We start from the raw sequence: 18,711 nt of genomic DNA, 5'->3' as shown, positions 1-18,711 counted from the left end.
GCACAGGTAACCCAGGTAAAAAGGCGCGAATCGATTGTCTGCCGTTGCTCTGACGGAGGGGGAGGGGCCTGACAACATGTACCCAGAACCCCCCGTGACACTGTTTTTGCATCATCAGGCATTGGGATCTCAACCCAGAATTCCAATGGGCGGCGGAGACTGCAGGAACTGTGGGATCGCTACCCACAGTGCAACGCTCCGGAAGTCGATGCTAGACTCGGTACTGTGGACGCGGTCCGCTGACTTAATGCACTTAGAGCATTTTATGTGGGGACACACACAATCGACTGTATAAAACCGATTTCTATAAAACCGGCTTCTATAAATTTGACCTAATTTCATAGTGTAGACATACCCCTAAGTTAGCATCCTAACCACTAGACCATCTTTCCTCTCATGCCAAAGCTCTCCCTCTGGGACTGTAACAGCCTCATATCCTCTGTGGCTCGGGCATAAAAGGGGACCCATAACACACACCCTCACCAGCGAGCTACCCTTTCATTAGTAGTCCCACTAAAGTTATCATTACAGGTGAAATCCACACCATGCAGGAGTTTTGGATGATCAGTAAAGGTTGTCTCTCTTCTAGCCTGGAGCTCATTTATATCCTTTTGGACTAAAACCAAAGAATGGTTCTCATGGGGGACTTCAATCACCCTGACATCTGCTAGAGAGCAATACAGCAATGCACAGCCAATCCAGGAAGTTTTTGGAGAGTGTTGGGGACATCGTCCTGGTACAAGTGCTGGAGGAACCAACTAGGTGCTGTGCTCCTCTTGACCTGCTGCTCACAAACAGGGAGGAATTGGTAGGGGAAGTAGAAGTGGGTGGCAACCTGGTCATCAGTGACCATGAGATGGTCGAGTTCAGGATCCTGACAAAAGGAAGAAAGGAGAGCAGCTGAATACGGACCCTGGACTTCAGAAAAGCAGACTTTGACTCCCTCAGGGCACTGATAGGCAGGGTCCCCTGGGAGGCTAATATGAGGGGGAAAGGAGTCCAGGAGAGCTGGCTGTATTTTAAAGACACCTTATTGAGGGTGCAGGAACAAATCATCCCAGTGTGCAGAAAAAATAGCAAATATGGCAGGCGACCAGCTTGGCTTAACAGTGAAATCTTCAGTAAACACAAAAAGGGAGCTTACAAGAAATGGAAACTTGGACAGATGACTAGGGAGGAGTATAAAAATATTGCTTGAGCGTGCAGGGATGTAATCAGGAAGTCCAAAGCACAATTGGAGTTGCAGCTAGCAAGGGATGTGAAAGGTAACAAGAAGGGTTTCTACAGGTATGTTAGCAACAAGAAGGAGGTCGGGAAAAATGTGGAACCCTTACTGAATGTGCAACCTAGTGACAGATGATTTGGAAAAAGCTGAAGTACTCGATGCTTTTTTTGCTTCGATCTTCACAGACAAGGTCAGCTCCCAGACTGCTGCACTGGGCAGCACAGTATGGGGAGGAGGTGAGCATCCCACAGTGGTGAAAGAACAGGTTAAGGACTATTTAGAAAAGCTGGACATGCACAAATCCATGGGGCCAGACGCAATGCATCTGAGGGTGCTGAGGGAGTTGGCTGATGTGATCGCAGAGCCATTGGCCATTATCTTTGAAAACTCGTGGTGATTGGGGGGAGGTCCTGGACGACTGGAAAAAGGCAAATATAGTGCCCATCTTTAAAAAAAGAGAAGAAGGAGAATCCTGGGAACTACAGACCAGTCAGCCTCACCTCAGTCCCTGGGAAAATCATGGAGCAGGTCCTCAAGGAATCCATTTTGAAGCACTTGGAGGAGAGGAAGGTGATCAGGAACAGTCAACATGGATTCACCAGGGGCAAGTCATGCCTGACCAAACCGATTGCCTTCTATGATGAGATAACTGGCTCTGTGGATATGGGGAAAGCGGTGGACGTGATGTACCTTGATTTTAGCAAAGCTTTTGACATGGTCTCCCACAGTATTCTTGCCAGCAAGTTAAAGAAGTATGGATTGGATGAATGGACTATAAGGTGGATAGAAAGCTGGCTAGATCGTCAGGCTCAATGGATAGTAATCAATGGCTCTATGTCTAGTTGGCAGCCGGTATCAAGCGGAGTGCGCCAGGGGTCGGTCCTGGGGCCAGTTTTGTTCAACATCTTCATTAACGATCTGGATGATGGGATGGATTGCACCCTCAGCAAGTCCGCGGATGATACTATGCTGGGGGTGGGGGGTAGATATGCTGGAAGTTAGGGATAGGGTCAAGAGTGACCTAGACAAATTGGAGGATTGGGCTAAAAGACATCTGATGAGATTCAACAAGGACAAGTGTAGCGTCCTGCACTTAGAATGGAAGAATCCCATGCACCGCTACAGACTGGGGAGCACTTGACTAAGTGGGAGTTCTGCAGAAAAGGAACTGGGGATTACAGTGGATGAGCAGCTGGATATGAGTCAACAGTGTGCCCTTGTTGCCAAGAAGGCTAACGGCATATTGGGTTGCATTAGTAGAAGCATTGCCAGCAGATTGAGGGAAGTGATTATTCCCCTCTATTCGACACTGGTTAGGCCACATCTGGAGTACTGTGTCCAGTTTTGGGCTTCCCACTACAGAAAGGATGTGGACTAATTGGAGAGAGTCCAGCGGAGGGCAACAAAAATTATTAGGGGGCTGGGGCACATGACTTATGAGGAGAGGCTGAGGGAACTGGGCTTATTTAGTCTGCAGAAGAGAAGAGTGAGGGGAGATTTGATAGCAGTCTTCAACTAACTGAAGGGGGGTTCCAAAGAGGATGGAGCTCGGCTGTTCTCAGTGGTGGCAAATGACAGATCAAGAAGCAATGGTCTCAAGTTGAAGTCGGGGAGGTTTAGGTTGGATATTAGGAAACACTATTTCACTAGGAGGGTGGTGAAGCACTGGAATGGGTTACCTAGGGAGGTGGTGGAATCTTCATCCTTAGAAGTTTTTAAGGCCCAGCTTGACAAAGCCCTGGCTGGGATGTTTTAGTTGGGGTTGGTCCTGCTTTGAGCAGGGGCTTGGACTAGATGACCTCCTGAGGTCTCTTCCAATGCTATGATTCTATGAATAACAACTTGACTACTGGTACCTGTAACTGATTTTTAGGACCCTGTGTGAAGTTGCATGGTTAGTCACCCTGGCAGTTGGAACTAGTGGAGTAGAGGAGTGAAGATGAAGCTTTTCTAAGACAAGAGAGGGTAAAGGTGAGGCAAGTGATAAAACAGCCAACTTGGGAGGAAGATCAAGCTAGAGAGTTTATGCTTGTGGTTCTTAAATTAAAATAAAGGAAAAGTATGGGAAGCAGGGTGGAGTAACCAGACGTGTGTACATGTGCACCAGGCTGAGACCCAAGAAGGGATTGTATCTATATATCTATAGCAACATGACAGTTATTTACGACGTGAGGAATGCAGGCAAAGAGAAGGAACTGCTCTCCATAAACTAACACACTGCACTGAATTGTGCATGGCCTAACATTCAAATAATCCTCTTGTTTGTTTCTTTTTGCTTATAAAATATTTTGCTTTGGTTTTCCCATTCGATAAGGTTTTTAAAGGGTGGAGATGGCATTTTTTGCGCCACTGTGGAGCAGCATGTTCTAAAGAGTTGAACAGCAGGACTCAGAACTAAGGATTCTTGGATTCTAATGCTGCTCTGGCATTGAGTTGATCTCTGGTCTTGGGAATGTCACTTATTTTTTGCCATGCCTTACTTTCTCCATGTGAAGAATGGGTATAAGACAGCTTTCTTATATACCACACAACAGAGGTGTTGTGAGGATTAATGTTTGTACTGTAATGTAATGTAGTAATGTCTCTATTCTTATCTTCAGGCCGCAAAACAGCTTGGGCCCAGTGTATCTAAAAGAGCCCAAAGCTGTGGTCAACAGCTCTGCCCTGAGCCACAATGGAACTTTTTTCCATATGGCTTAAGATCATCTGTGCGGGAGACAGAGCTTTCTTGGGGGCCAGTTCATGACTTTGGAAGGAAGTCCTCCAGGAACAAAGCACCATCATAAACCTCACTGTCTTCCGCTCCAACTGCAAGGTGCACTTCTTTAGCTTGACTTCTCCAACATAAACACAGAGCTGTGGGGGGAAAAACCCCTACCAAAAGAAAACACTCCACTGCATGCATAATTCTCTCTTTGAGGAGGGGATGAGCGAGGGAATGAACCACATGTGAAAAGAAGTTAATCATGCTGCTCTATGCATAATCGGAAGGCACGCCTACACTACGGTGATCAGGGCCAGCTCTAGGCACCAGCGAAGGAAGCAGGTGCCTGGGGCGGCAAATCTGAAGGGGCGGCACTTCGTCTGCTCTTGGGGCGGCACTCCAACTCTTTTTTTTTTGCCCCCTTCTTCGGCAGCAGTTCGGCGGCAGATTCTTCTTTTTTTCTTCTTCGGCGGCACTACTGTGGCCGCTTTTTTTTTCTTTTTTCTTTGCTTCACCACTTGGGGCGGCAAAAAAAGTAGAGCTGGCCCTGACGCTGATGAGGGTGATACAAGAACCTAGATAGCATAGAACAGAAAAGACAGCATTTTTTTCTGTTTGTGAATTGTAACTGAATAGGGCATGACTTTTACAAATTTGGTCACTATTTATAATTTGTACATTTTTTTGTGTGTCACTGCAAGAGGTTTTTTGAAAAAACAGAGGGGAGAGACATTGTAATTTTTTAAAAAATCCCTGCTTCCTCATCAAAATTTGAAAAATTTCAACCAGCTCTACAGTTAGTTGAAAACCTGTGGGAGCAGGAGGAGCCATGGGAAAACTTTGTCAATTTTTTATCGATATTTGAAATTTCAGTGGAATTCTTCAACCGGATCTCGTGAAAGAGGTAGATGAGTCAGCATTTTGTGTACTAGCCTATCACAAGGCTACCTGGAGTCTCTCCTCTACCCAGAATCCCTTGGGGAAGTCACTTAGCCTCTCTGTGCTTTCCTTCCCCATCTGTAACATGGGGATAATAGTGCTTTCCTATTTCACGGGAATGTTGTGAGGATACAGACATTCAAGATTCTGAGGTAATGGAGACATATAAGTACACCTCTACCCCGATATAACGCTGTTCTCGGGAGCCAAAAAATCTTACCGCATTATAGGTGAAACCGCATTATATTGAACTTGCTTTGATCCGCAGGAGCGTGCAGCACCATCCCCACTCCGGAATGCTGCTTTACCGCCTTATATCTGAATTTGTGTTATATTGGGTCGCGTTATATCGGGGTAGTGGTGTATTTTAGATAAACAGAATGTTTTCCAGTCCTGTTTGTGAACATAGTGACCTGATCATTGTCTAGCTCATTTGGGCCCTGACCTTGCAAACATCTAGGCATCTGTACACATTGTAGCCAATGGGGGTCCAGAGAGAAGCAAACTTACGTAGATGCTTATGTGTTAGCCAGAACAGAGTCCTAATTATCTGTGTCAGAAGTCTGGCCAGGGGGTTCTGGGAGCAGCTGTGTCTTTCCCCCATCTCATAAACAACTCACACTACTAATTCTCTCTTCAACTAAAGTTGATTTTTACTACCTCCATAATGTGTTGTTTAATTATTTCTCATTTATATGTGGGGCCAATGAAACACTTCTGGGACACAATAAAATAAAATGCAAAAGTAATAATCTCAACTTGCCCAAGTGGTAAAAAATGACAACAGAAAGACTGTCCAGCCCCCACAAGAAAAACAAATGACAAAACCCAGGTCCTCAGAGTAGGTCTGAGACAGGCCTTCCAGAAGGATCAGCAAACTCAGGCTTTGTCAGACCAAGTTCGGAGGGAAATTCAGAGTTCAGGACATTTCATTGAGAGTGCCCTGCATCCACCACCCAGATATACAAGTCTAAGGACTGCCAGCATTATAATTAGTACAATATATTATTTGTATTGCTGTAGTGCCTCGAAGCCCCAGCCGTGATCAGGGCCCCGTTGTCCCAGGCACTGCACATGTATGCATATAACACAGTGTCCCTGCCACAAAGGACTTACAATCTAAAAAGAGAAGACAGGCAAAGGCTGAGAGAAAAGAAGCTTAATTATCTCCAACATTTAGAAGTGGAGCTGGGGCACCCAGACTTGCACAAACTGACATATGAAGTCTGTGCCTTCATAGACACAGAATAAGTGCCTTAGCCAGATGACCATATGAGATCAGCACTTCAGCCAATCTCCACTCTTGGGGTAAAGTCCAAAGACAAGGATGGACTCAATGGTACTTAGAAACCCAATCCATAAACGGATTTAGAGATCTAAATAAACAGGTGGACAGGCAACCAGAAAGCAGAATGGAAGCCAGTACAATCTTAGGAGCTCAGCTGAAATATGCTCCCTGTGTGAAACACTGCTAGGTAAGTGGAAAGACACATTCTGCATTAGCTGTGATATGGTACATCTGAGTTTACTTAAAAAAAAAAAAAATCCTACCACAGAACCGTGTGTATATTTGTGCAGTGGATGAGGGTGTGTGTGAGAGAGAGATAGAGAGGTCTGTGCTTTTGGGGCAATATTTGTTCTAACACACATGCATTTATGCTGCAGTCTAATGTCAAATGTTTGTGTCCTCTGTATACTGGAATCTACAGTTGTGTTAACTGGCACATGTTAAAACTGGACTAACATTTCCAGTGCAGACATACCCTTGGTGTTACTGAGAGAAACTCAGAAATGTACTTCCCTTACTTACTAGGCAAGATGATGACATCCTCACCAGGGGCGGGAATGCTGTGGTTGTATCCACCCCAGCCTTTTTTCACTCCACTCCATGATTCAGGGAATGACCATTTCAAAATGATGTCAGGAGGAGAAACTGGAGCTAGAAAACAGGATGTACAAAGAAAGATGTATTTGGAATTGTCATTTGTTGGGAGTCCTAACCTTTCCTGGATAGTCACAGATCCGTGGTATGAACACCCTATTTGTGTTAACTGATTTAGGGTACATCTCCACAGCGATCAGGAGTTGTGATCGCAGCATGTGAACTAAATTTCATTGAGCTAGCTTGCTAAAGATAGCAGAGAAACCATGGGAGCATGGCCAACAGCATTAGCTAACCACCTGAGTATGTATCCATGGTCCTGGCGGGTTATACTCAGGCACTGTGCTGATTCAGTTTCACTGCTGTTTTTAGCAAACTAGCTAGATTAAAACTAACTCAGGTATGTCTACACATGCTGCAATCACACCTCCAGATTGTTGTGTAGACACACCCTGTCACTCTAAATGCTGCTTTGCTTCTGAATAGAAGCACTGGAGGTCCCATGAAAATGAGAGTTCTCCTAAGAGTTTGAGACCATCTCTGCAGACCCAAGGTGGTTGGAGAAGGTCCAGACAAGCATTCAAACTCTTTAGTGCTCACCCAAATCAAGGCAAAGCTCTAAGCAATGAGAGGTTCCCCTATGATACTTACACAATCTTTTACATTTTCAAAGTGCTTTACAGTTATTTTATTTCTTTGTAACTATATAATAGACTCCAGGAATATCAGTCTGCGTGCTACTCTGAAGCCTAAAGCATCACCAGTCAGTGTGAAGCAATGGCAGCAGCTACAAGCATGACTGAGAGCCCTTTTTGTGCTGAATAGCACCCGGTTCAAATATCACTGGGATTTTCAGTCTCTACGTGTCCAATTTTTAAATTCTCAGCTATTTTCAGCATTTTTAAACACCCGACTTTATGAATTATACCCGTGTGAGAGCATGGGCTTTCAGCTTGTAAGGTTTATCTAACAGCCATAAAAGCATTTATCCAAATCTCTCAACACCTTTGAGACATATTTAAAGTACATAAATAGAAGGGGGGGAAAAAAACCCCAATCTCTCCTCTCCCACAAAACCAGAACTTGCCCAGTGAGCCAAACCATACCCTACCAACAAGTGTCTGGTCTCATCGCGTGCCTTCCTACCCAAAAGCCAGGAAGCTAGATGGATTCTGTAATATGTCCTAACGGTCAAAGGATCTAGACTATGTGAAAATCAACTAAGCTCTTTGGAAGCAAGGACTTTTTTACTATATATATGTGTGCAGCATGTAGAAATCCTTGCTCCAGGGAAATGGCAAAATCCCTGTTGACTTCAGTGGGGGCCTAGATTTCACCCTTGATCCAGACTGAGGCTTCTAGGCATTTCTGCAATACAAATAAATAATGATTATAATAATCCTGTGAGGTAGGTAAGTTTTATGAACCCTTTTCCACAGTATAATGAAGGCCAGAGAAGTTGAGCCCAACTTACATTGTTAGCTCTCTGGGGCAGGCTCCGTCTTTCTGTTATGTGTATGTACAATGCTTAACACAATGGGGCCCTGATCCCTAGCTGAGGCCACTAAATACTACTGCAACACAAATAAACAACAGTAACAATAGTGGACTACCTAGCAACTCTGTGGCAAATCCAAGATTAGAACTCAGTAGGTCTTCCTTGTTTCCAGCCCTATCCTTTGGTCTATTATGCTGTCTGGCTCAATGTGTAACTGCATAATAATGTCATGCTATTATCCTAAGATCACTGTGTAGCACTAAAATACATTGTAGTCTTACATTCTCCATGACCTTTATGATCTGATATGGTATTACTTAACAAAAGTTTATAGTCTTTTATAATGTGGAATCACACATTCATCATATGCAATGGTAGATGTGGCTCAATAAAATGCTTAAATGAATGCCAAGAGCCCCTTTTGGGCTGACAGATGTACAAAACATAGAGGTGATGTACAGCGACATTTTCCTGGAAACCTAGTAAAAGGAATTGCTGTGGCTGTTAGACCAAACCAGTCAGCCTGAGACCATCACATACCTGGTGCAGGTAGAGGGATTCTTTCTTCTCCTTTGAGTGTTACTTGGACTAGGTCTTCACCTGTAACTGAACAGAGAGGGTACATGGGTTGTAGGCAAACCCCATCAGCAACTGAATGGAAACTAACAAAAGTAATTAGACAGTAATCTCTGATACAATGTTTTCTGATCGTTCACATTTCTAACAACAAAAGGTTTCCCAAGTACCTAGCCTTGTTGATCCTTTTTCAACCATTTTTCTTCCAGTGTTTTTATAAAGAAATGAATACGTTTTTGTTTGTAGGCACTGAAGGGCTCTTTGCACATTACCAAAAAAAAAAAAGCTAAGAGCAGATATACAATAAACAAAAGCCGCAGTTGGCATGCCAACTTCATGTACCCCGTTGTAAAACTAGAGTAGCTCTGTTGACTGCAATGGCTTTACACCAGTGAGTTACTTTGGATTTACAATGGGATAACTGAGATCAGAAAGGGAACTGTAGGTTTTGTTCATTGTATGTATGTACGTTCTTGGAATCTAAGTCAAGACTGGATGCCTTTCTAAAAGAGATGCACTAATTCAACCATGATTTATGGTTAGAGCCAGGAATTCTATGGCCCGTGGTATGTAGGAGGTCAGACTAGACTATCATAACTGTAACCCCCTCTGCTAGGTTTTGTCAACAGCAACAAGGGCTCAGTTCATCTATTAAAATGAATACCCCACTAGCTTGAACTCCTAGCCAGCATTTCTGGGATCACTTAATACGTTTCTTGGGTGCCCTTAATAGGCAATACTTCCTACTCACAAGAACTGAGTCTGTATATGAGGAAAGGAGCACTTCATTAGGGGGAAAGGGAACACAGCATCATAGATTCATAGATTCTAGGACTGGAAGGGACCTCGAGAGGTCATCGAGTCCAGTCCCCTGCCCGCATGGCAGGACCAAATACTGTCTAGACCATCCCTGAGGATGGTCTAGGGGAAACACAGCAACCATGTATCTAAATGAATGACAAGTAAAACACTCCCCCATGGTTGTTGTTGGCATCCTTTCGTCTGCGAGAGACCGTGGGAATTGCAGCCTATGATGTAATTTGCAATGTCTCATGTGACTGAATAGGCCAATCCGAGATTTGCATGATCTTTGGCAGTTATTGCAAATGTCTGTATCTTGGTTGGGAGCTGCTTGCTTCCTGCGGGCTCAAGCCAGCTCCCGTTATGGACTTTGATACCCTCATGGAGACGTGACGCCACTTGTTATGATCACTTTCCAAGATTTCCCATTGGTCAGGATCAATTCCAAATTTCTTTATGTCTCGCTTCAATGTGTCTTTTTAGCGAAGCTTGGGATGTCCTGTTGTTCTTGTTCCCTCGGATAGTTCCCTGCATAGCATGTCCTAGGGCAGTGGTTCTCAAACTAGGGCCGCTGCTTGTTCAGGTAAAGCCCCTGGCGGACCGGGCCGGTTAGTTTACCTGCCGCGTCCGCAGATTCAGCCGATTGCGGCTCCCACTGGCCGCAGTTCGCCGCTCCAGGCCAATGGGGGCTGCAGGAAGTGGTGCGGGCCGAGCGACATGCTGGCCGCCCTTCCTGCAGCCCCCATTGGCCTGGAGCGGCAAACCGCGGCCAGTGGGAGCCGCGATCGGCTGAATCTGCGGACACGGCAGGTAAACAAACCGGCTCGGCCCGCCAGGGGCTTTCCCTGAACATGCGGCGGCCCTAGTTTGAGAACCACTGTCCTAGGGAATGCATCCATCTTCCAGCCTACTCAGATGGCCCAGCCAGCGCAGTCATCTTTGCTTGAGCAGGGCTGTCACAGATGGTAAATTTGCTCTTTGAAGAACCTCTGCGTTGGTGACTTTATCTTGCAATTTAGTGTTGGGTATGCAGTGTAAACAACATAGGTGGAAACTATTAAACTTTTTCTCCTCCTGAGCATAAGTTGTCCATGTTTCCCCATCATACATGAAGACGCAAGCTTGGTACACTGGCATTTTGGTCTTGATGGTATGCTTTGAGTTGTTCCATGCTCTTTTAGTTAGTCTACTACAAGTGGTAGCAGCCTTTCCAATGTGAACATTTAGTTCTTCATCCAGTAAGAGGTTGGTGATCACTGTGGATCCTAAATAGCTGAACTTTTGGACTACTTCTAGCTGGCTTGCATTTAAGGTAATTGGCGGATCTTGTGGAACCCTCTGTCCTAATACAACTGTTTTCTTGATGCTGATGGTGATAGAAAGGCCTGACAGGTACTTGAAAGGCAGCCCATGACTTCTTATAATAGATCTTCATTGTGAGCTATGACGGCAGCAGCATCAGCGAATAGAAGTTCCCTAATTATCACCTTTTTGACTTTGGTCTTTGACTTGAAGAGTTTCCCATCTGATCTTGTGTGGAGATATACTCCATCTTTCATATCCTTAAATGCACAGTTCAAGAGTACTGAACAGAAGATTCCAAAGAGTGTAGGAGCAAGAACATATCCTTGCTTCACTCCGATTTTCATCTCAAAGCTGTCCGAAATGGACCCGTCAAACTGGACAGTTGTTCGCAAATAGACCTTCTCTGCTGACTGTGTTGAATGTTTTGGTTAGGTCCACAAAGGCAATGTACAATGGTTGGTTTTGCTCTCTGCACTTTTCTTGGAGTTGATGTAGAGAAAATATCATGTCTATAGTTGATCGTCCAGCTCTGAATCTGCACTGTGATTCACGGTAGACATGATTCACCAACTGTTGTAGGTGCACTAAGTTGACTTTTGCTAAAGCTTTTCCTGCTATGCTTAGTTGCAAGATACCCCTGTAGTTGTTGCAGTCGCCCTTTTTGCCTTTATTTTTATACAAAGTGATGATGTTTGTGTCGCACATCTCTTGTGGTACCTCACCCTCTTTCCAGCATTTAAGTAACACCTGATGAAGATATGGTAGTAGGCTGTCTTCCCCACACTTGAGGATTTCTGCTGGGATGCCATCTTTTCCAGGAGCATTGCCACTTGATAGCAAATCAATGGCCTTGCTTAGCTCTTCTACAGTGGGCTCCACATCTAGCTCTGGCATGACCTGTAGAGTTGGTATTTGGTTCAGTGATTGGCAGGCGATGTTTCTTTCTTGTGCGTATAGCTCTGAATAGTGTTCAACCCAACAAAACAACTGCTTGCTTTTATCTGTAATGATTTCACCTCTGTGCAATTTGAGAGGGGCAACCTTGTTGACAGTGGGACCTAGAGCTTTCTAAATGAACGACAAGTAAAACACTCCCCCATGGTAACGTTGGCAATAGTTTTTTAACTTGGTTCCCTACTTGCCAATGTGAATGTCCAGTAGGCAAATGTCCTTTTACCACATCACTTCTGTCTTCTCCCTCCGCTAAACACAACTCACGGTTTGGTGTCAATGGGTAGCATAGTCCCAGAGTACTGACGTGCACTTGGGCAGACCTGCCTCCAATCCCTTGCAAAATCCTGCCAGGTATTGTCCTGAGGCTCCACCACTTAACCCAACTACAGTGATTTCAGCTTTATTTGGTTGATGGGTAGGAAGAACCCTACCAGAATTTACTCACCTCTGCTGCTATTCTCAGTGGCTTCAACAAAGAGCCCTCTCTGCATCACATCCCCTCAAGAAGCTACCTCGTGGGTTTCAGCAGAGAATTGTCCTCACAGTACAGGCTCCTCAATGAAGAAAAATCAGTAGTAATGTAGGTCCCTTGAAAAGACCCTTATTACTAAAGAAAGATGTGAGCCCTTGCCTCAGTTCCAATTCTAAACCAATTCTGAGTGTGTGTACAGTTATGGTGACTCCCAAGTATCACTGGAGGAATTCTGGGTAAGAAGCTTATGCAGATGAAGCTCTCACTGTAGCCACAATTCCCACTGTTCACCAATAGAGGGGGGAAGAGAGCTTCTTCTCCTTTGGAAGAAGTCCATTTCAGTTCTGAATAAATAACGTATGCAGATGAAGCAACTCTGTGGCCATTCTTCCCCCATTCACCAGATAGGAGCAAGAAGCAATGGGAGTGCATGTCACCTTGTGCTTTACTTACCTTATCTTTAAACAAGCCTTTGTCCTTTTAAATTGTGAGAGCCACTCCTCCTTACCTCCCTTCCCATCTCCCAGTGCAACCAAGCTAATTTAGAATGTCTGAGCTCCATTAATTTTAAGTGTCAATAAATTAGTGGGAATAATCAAAATACTTGATTCTTTCTGATAATTACTATCTGATGTCAGTTTAAAACACTAGACTGAGTTAGGAGCATATGCTCCTATGCCGAATGAGGCTTCCATAATTAAACAGAATGGGATTCCATGTGGGTTTTCCCATGCCTGATTAATTCGTAATCAGGTGCCACAACCCTGCTCTTCAGCGACACCTTGTTTCCCAATTGTTAATTACAGTCTGGTGCCATATTTGCAAAAGCCACTCTGAAGTGCAAAGTCACCATACGGGGACTCCACTTAATAATGCCATAGAGTTGGGTCTGCCACTCTGCTTCTGTCTCTTGTTGAGATGGGTGTAGTGGTTAGGGTGCTAGCCTGGAGCACAGGGTTCAATTTCTTGCCCTGCTGCAAACTTCCTGTGTGAACTTAGTGTCTGTGCGTCTCAACTCCCCATCTGTGAAATGGGGACCAGGGCACTTCCCTAACTCCCAGGGATGTTGGGAGGATAAATTGATTAAAGATTGTGAGGCGTTATGGTGCAGGGGCAACATGAGCACCACGGAGAGATTAATCCTGTTCTTGTGGTACTGCTTCACCTCAGCATTAGTGGTGAGAAACAAAGAAAACCTCAATAGAATTAATGCCAGAAAGATAAAGCTGGCAGTGAAAAGCCTGAACAAAAATATGTTCCTTTCACAAATTTCTAAATGATGCCAGACTGAGGCTTAGTTCTAATTCTGTCAGGAATGAACTCAACAGTAAGATAAGGTAAAAGGGAGGCAAAAGGTAATTTGGGTATAAGCAATGAGGCAATCTATCATAATAGGAGAGAGCTGAGAAGTAGGACTATCTGAAGTAACTTATTGTTTTAGGAGAACGGTTTAGACCATCTGCTGTAGGCCAGTCTATTCACTATTCATTTTCCTCTCACTTATGTCAGGGCAAATCAGAAATAATCCTGTGAAATCAATGGAGTTACACCAGAGTATAAACAGTTGCAAGGTATGAAATATGCTCATCTGACTTGGTTACAACACACACACACACAGCTTTTTTCACAGTACAACCCGGTTTGTCTGATTACAACAATGCATTCAGGGAAAATCTGGTCAGCTATCCCCATACTGCCTCAGCAGGGAATAGAATATCCAGCAGACATTCAGAATGGCACCAGCAACACATGAAACAGAGAACGCTGGGATTTCCCACTGCACAGAAAGCTCAGCACAAGGAGGACTGTTTATCATGGTTACATAGAGCTGGTGAAGGGGTTCTGTTTATACAGCAGGTAACTCTATTGCAGCCTGGTTACATGAAGACAACCATATTCTAGGCCAGGCCAATGACAAAAGCAACTCCTGGTTAGCTGCCATGGTAACTACTCAAGTTAGGTGATAATCCTAACCATGCTTAGAGCTAACCACGTCACTAACTTATCAGCTTGGTTACAAACTACAGGGTTTGATTCTCTACAGCCTGGCATTTAATGTAATTATTTATGCTAGTGCAAGGCAAAATAGGTGTAAAGCACAATCATGCTGATTGGGAAGCATTTTACACCCACTTCACTCAGGAATAAATGCCTACACAAGGACCCATGCAGTGGAGATTCAAGCCCAGAGAGCAGACAAGGACGTAATTACCTAGTTCTCTGGGTGGTTTTGTTTATATATTGAGTATATTATCATCATTTAGGCAAGGAACAGGAAGAGATACAGGCAACACAGATAAAGGATGTCATTAGTAAACATTGGATTAAGGTGCCTCTTCGCAACATACAGTTATAAGGCTCCAGGGCCTAGTTGTATAAAAACTTTATCAGGCCCATCAATTTCTGTCTGATTACAGCCTTCCTGGATGCTTGGGCTGTGAATCATACATAAAGGCCTTCTTGAATTCAAACTTCCTGGCATCTTCCTTCCCCTGGTTTAGGTCTCTGAGTTGATGTGAAGGAGGAGCAAAACAGTCTTTCATCAGCTATGTAGTGACAGAAAACTTGCCTGTGGTTATTAGAAAGTGCTGAAACTAGGATAAATGCTCCAATAGCCTGACTTACAAATAAGAAACAACACCATGCCATTCAACATCAATAGGGCCAACATAGATCATGGGAAACATCAAAACTTTTAGAAATCACACTCAACTACAAGGCATCTGCAGCACTATACGTGAGACAGATCTTCCAAAGCTGGGGAGATGGAGATAGAATATTTGGCAAATTACTAGAAGGTGCCATATACTAGGGTGCTCAGAACCAGGGCCGGCTCCAGGCACCAGCTTACCAAGCAGGTGCTTGGGGCGGCCACTTCGGAGAGGGGTGGCACGTCCAGCTGTTTGGCGGCAATTCGGCGGACGGTCCCTCACTCCTGCTTGGAGCGAAGGACCTCCCGCCGAATTGCCGCCGCAGATCGCGATCGTGGCTTTTTTGTTTGTTTGTTTGGCTGCTTGGGGCGGCCAAAACCCTGGAGCCGGCCCTGCTCAGAACTGTATTATCATGTGGATTTGGATACCATGCTGATGGGCAGCAATATAAAACCTTAAAATGTGGCAAACCAAGACTGGATTCCTCTCTTAATGGATTAATAATGGCTGCAGCAAAGACTGAGGCAGCATGAGCTTCCTCAATCTGCAATACTAATGAGCATCAATCCAGAATTACAAGGACTATCTCTAAGAGTGAAAGAGTGTGGTTTAGTCTTCATTTTCTGATCACCACAATCCACTCACTCTTTGGCCTCTCCACTGAGGCTGCCAACGAGGCTGCCAATTGGTGCTGTGTGTGAGGGTGTTTTTCCGTGGGTCAGTGATTGGGGAACCTGTCCGCTAAGAACTGAAATGAGAACACTCAACTCATTTCATAGAAGTAAGGTTAAGATTTTGTCATGGTTATTTTTAGTAAAAGTCACGGACGGTCGCGGGCAATAAACAAAAATTCACGGGAGCTGTGACCTGTTCATGACTTTTACTAAAAATAACAGGGGAGAGAGGGCTGGAGAGGGTGTGTGTGTGTGTGGGGGGGGGGGGATGACAGCTGGAGCCCCATGGTTGGGGACTGACAGCCACAGCCCCACTTCTACGGAGGAGGGGGGACAACTCTGGCTTCAGCCTCGGCCGATGCCATGAGGCAGGGGCACACAGCAGCAGCTCTCACTCAGGCCCCAGCCAAAGAGGTGATGTGGGTCACACACAGCCCTGGCTCCGTCTGAAGCCGCGGGTCAGGGATGCATAGCCCCAGCTCCACCCCCACCGCTGATAGCTGAAGCCGAAGTCACAGAGGTCCAGTAAAGTCACAGAATTTGTGACTTCCGTGACTAAATCATATCCTCACATATAGGCCACTGAAAAGCCTTCATATAGTACTGTGACCTTTGGAAACTACTTACCCGGTCTGAATTCAAACTGGCTAGAAGTTAAAGGCTTATTATTGTGTTACCAATCTCCTGAGCCATCCAGCTTCCCACTTCAAATCTTTCATCCAAAATGCCCCTTGAAACTTGGGCAATGAATATGAATGAAGAATCTTTGTTTTGCTTATACAGTAATTTTCCATGTAAAGAACAACTCTTTAGAGGCCTGCTCTTCTCCTGCTGAGATCAATGAAAACCTCCCTTTGGCTACAATGGAGTTTGGATCAGACTTTAGGTATTTACAAGAAAGAACGATCAAAATAATGAAATTCAAGTTGCTTAAACTAATTAAACAGCAAACCTGGTTTGAGGCAGCACCAATACAATGCTAAGCTAACTTTACATGTGAGTAGTCCCATTGACTTCAAGGAGACAAGGTCCATATATTAAGTTCATTGGAAAATGGGTTTGAAGTAAATGAAAAAGTTCAGTAACCATGTTCATAAAGTTTCAATCATGTTTTTGACAAATATTTCAACTAAAAATGTTTCAATTAATAAGCTTACTTGTCTTCATTTTCAAGGCCCTTCACTGCCTATCCCCACCCTACCTATCATCTCTGATTCACTACTGAGAGGTCAACCTCCACCTTCATTCCCCACTAATTAAATTTTCAAACAAGCACCTTCATGCTTTCTCCCATGCTGCCCCTTATGTTTGGGAGTTGCTCCCATAAAGATCTGCTAAGCCACCTCATTATCCACCTTCAAATCTCTCCTCTGAACTCTCCTTTGCCACAATGCCTGCAAAAAAACCTAACAGTCAGTCTATCATGTTGACCAATACTGTCCCATTGCTTCCTGGCATTTCCCTGATCCCACCTGTCTATTTATCCATCTGGTATGTCTTGATTTATACCTGGATTGTAAGCTCTTTGGGACTATTTTTTTGTTGTACGTATGTGTACAGTGCTTCCCACAATGGGATCCTGGTTCAAGACTCGGCTCCCAGACGTTACCACAATGCAAATGTAATTAATAATAATAATGAAAAGGTCATAAAAATTGAACAACAAATGAAAAAGGGTTCCACCTTGAACTCTTCGAAATGAAAACAACTTTGTAATTTCAAAGGGTTTCACAACACTAGGGTTTTAAAATACATTCCACTGGTTATTTATATGGTGGTACTGCCCAGAGGCCCCAGTCAAGGATCACGGCCCCGTCCTGGTAGGCGCTGTACACTTACATAATGAAAAGACAGTCCCTGTCTCAAACAGCTGACAGTCCAAAACAAGTCATTACTGTAGTTTGCATAGAATACCTCAGACTTAAAGATGACATTGTCTGAGTTTGCCCCAGTATGACATTTACCTCCCCACACTGTGACATGAGATCACCATGCCACAACGTGGCGATGTCGCATCAAAACACAGTCATGACGTGAGCCTGTGTCACAGTAGGTTAGTGTTTCATGGGGGCAGACAGTGACTACAGGACCCACAAATGCTCTCGGAGCACTTCTTTTGGGACACAAGATGTCCTGGAGGAAAATAGCATCTTCCCACGTACACAAGGATGCATAGCAACCCTAAGAGCATAGTTACAGAGGTATGGATGAGAGTAGCCCCCAAATTCCTTCAGCACAGGAGGCTATAACCCTCTTCCCCCAGCTCCCAGCAGCGGAGGGGAATAATCTGCCCGTGAGCACCTTGTATTTTGAACTTCTGAAAAGATCCTTTTTCAAAGGGCTGCATGGGAGTTAGTTAACAGGATTAATGTGCGTAGGTAGCAGTCAGCACCTTGGTTAACAGGATCATTGTATGTGTCCTCCATGCATCAGAAACACTGGATCCTGTGGGTTCTACTTATCGCCCATTATAATTATAATCCCTCCACATTAGGAGTCTTCTGCATTGTTTGTTCCACGCTCTAATTTCCAAACAAGTAAAGCACCGGGGCAGCTTAACCACCTTGTTCCCAACCTTATATTTTCTCGTCCTTTGTGTCAGAAAGCCTCATTCCCCGAAGACGAGAGCTTGCAGGATGCTGGTCAAATTCCGTGACCGATCAGACAAGGGGGGCATAGAGAGCATCTGAGCTGAACATGAGCAGTCCCCAATGCTGGCTGAGGCAGATTCATTCAGCTGTTTGGCTTTTTTGAATAACAATATCTTCCCAGTTGTTGGGTCGTTTTTTTAATTTCCATTGGGGCTGAGCAAAGGGCTGTGTGAATTTAGGAGCCTGCCTCTGAATGAGCTGGCATCTGATCCGTATTTACTGACGTTAATTTTGGATTTAATGCACCCCTGCCACTACCCAACAGTTTGCCCTAAAAAGCCTTTTAACTGGCACAAAGGGAGAGGGTCAAAAGTAAGTTGACCCCTGACAGAATGTACAATTATTAGAGAGAGGCGATACATGAGCAGCTGCTGGAACC

General features: G+C 44.6%; 1 protein-coding gene across 1 annotated transcript in view; it reads right to left on the bottom strand.

The window, feature by feature from the left end:
- PKHD1 (PKHD1 ciliary IPT domain containing fibrocystin/polyductin) overlaps positions 1-18,711 on the bottom strand; it is a 382,916-nt gene that overhangs the window by 133,982 nt on the left and 230,223 nt on the right. The window contains exons 49-50 of the mRNA XM_065401532.1: positions 8,789-8,854; positions 6,679-6,807 (exon numbers count right to left, since the gene is read on the bottom strand). Of these exons, the coding sequence (XP_065257604.1) occupies positions 6,679-6,807; positions 8,789-8,854 (195 nt within the window). The remainder of the gene's footprint in view (positions 1-6,678; positions 6,808-8,788; positions 8,855-18,711) is intronic.

Source organism: Emys orbicularis, chromosome 3, assembly GCF_028017835.1.
Source record: "Emys orbicularis isolate rEmyOrb1 chromosome 3, rEmyOrb1.hap1, whole genome shotgun sequence".
Taxonomy (NCBI): domain Eukaryota; kingdom Metazoa; phylum Chordata; order Testudines; family Emydidae; genus Emys; species Emys orbicularis.
The sequence above is the reverse complement of the archived record's forward strand: the minus strand, read 5'-3'. Positions and strand labels throughout refer to the sequence as shown.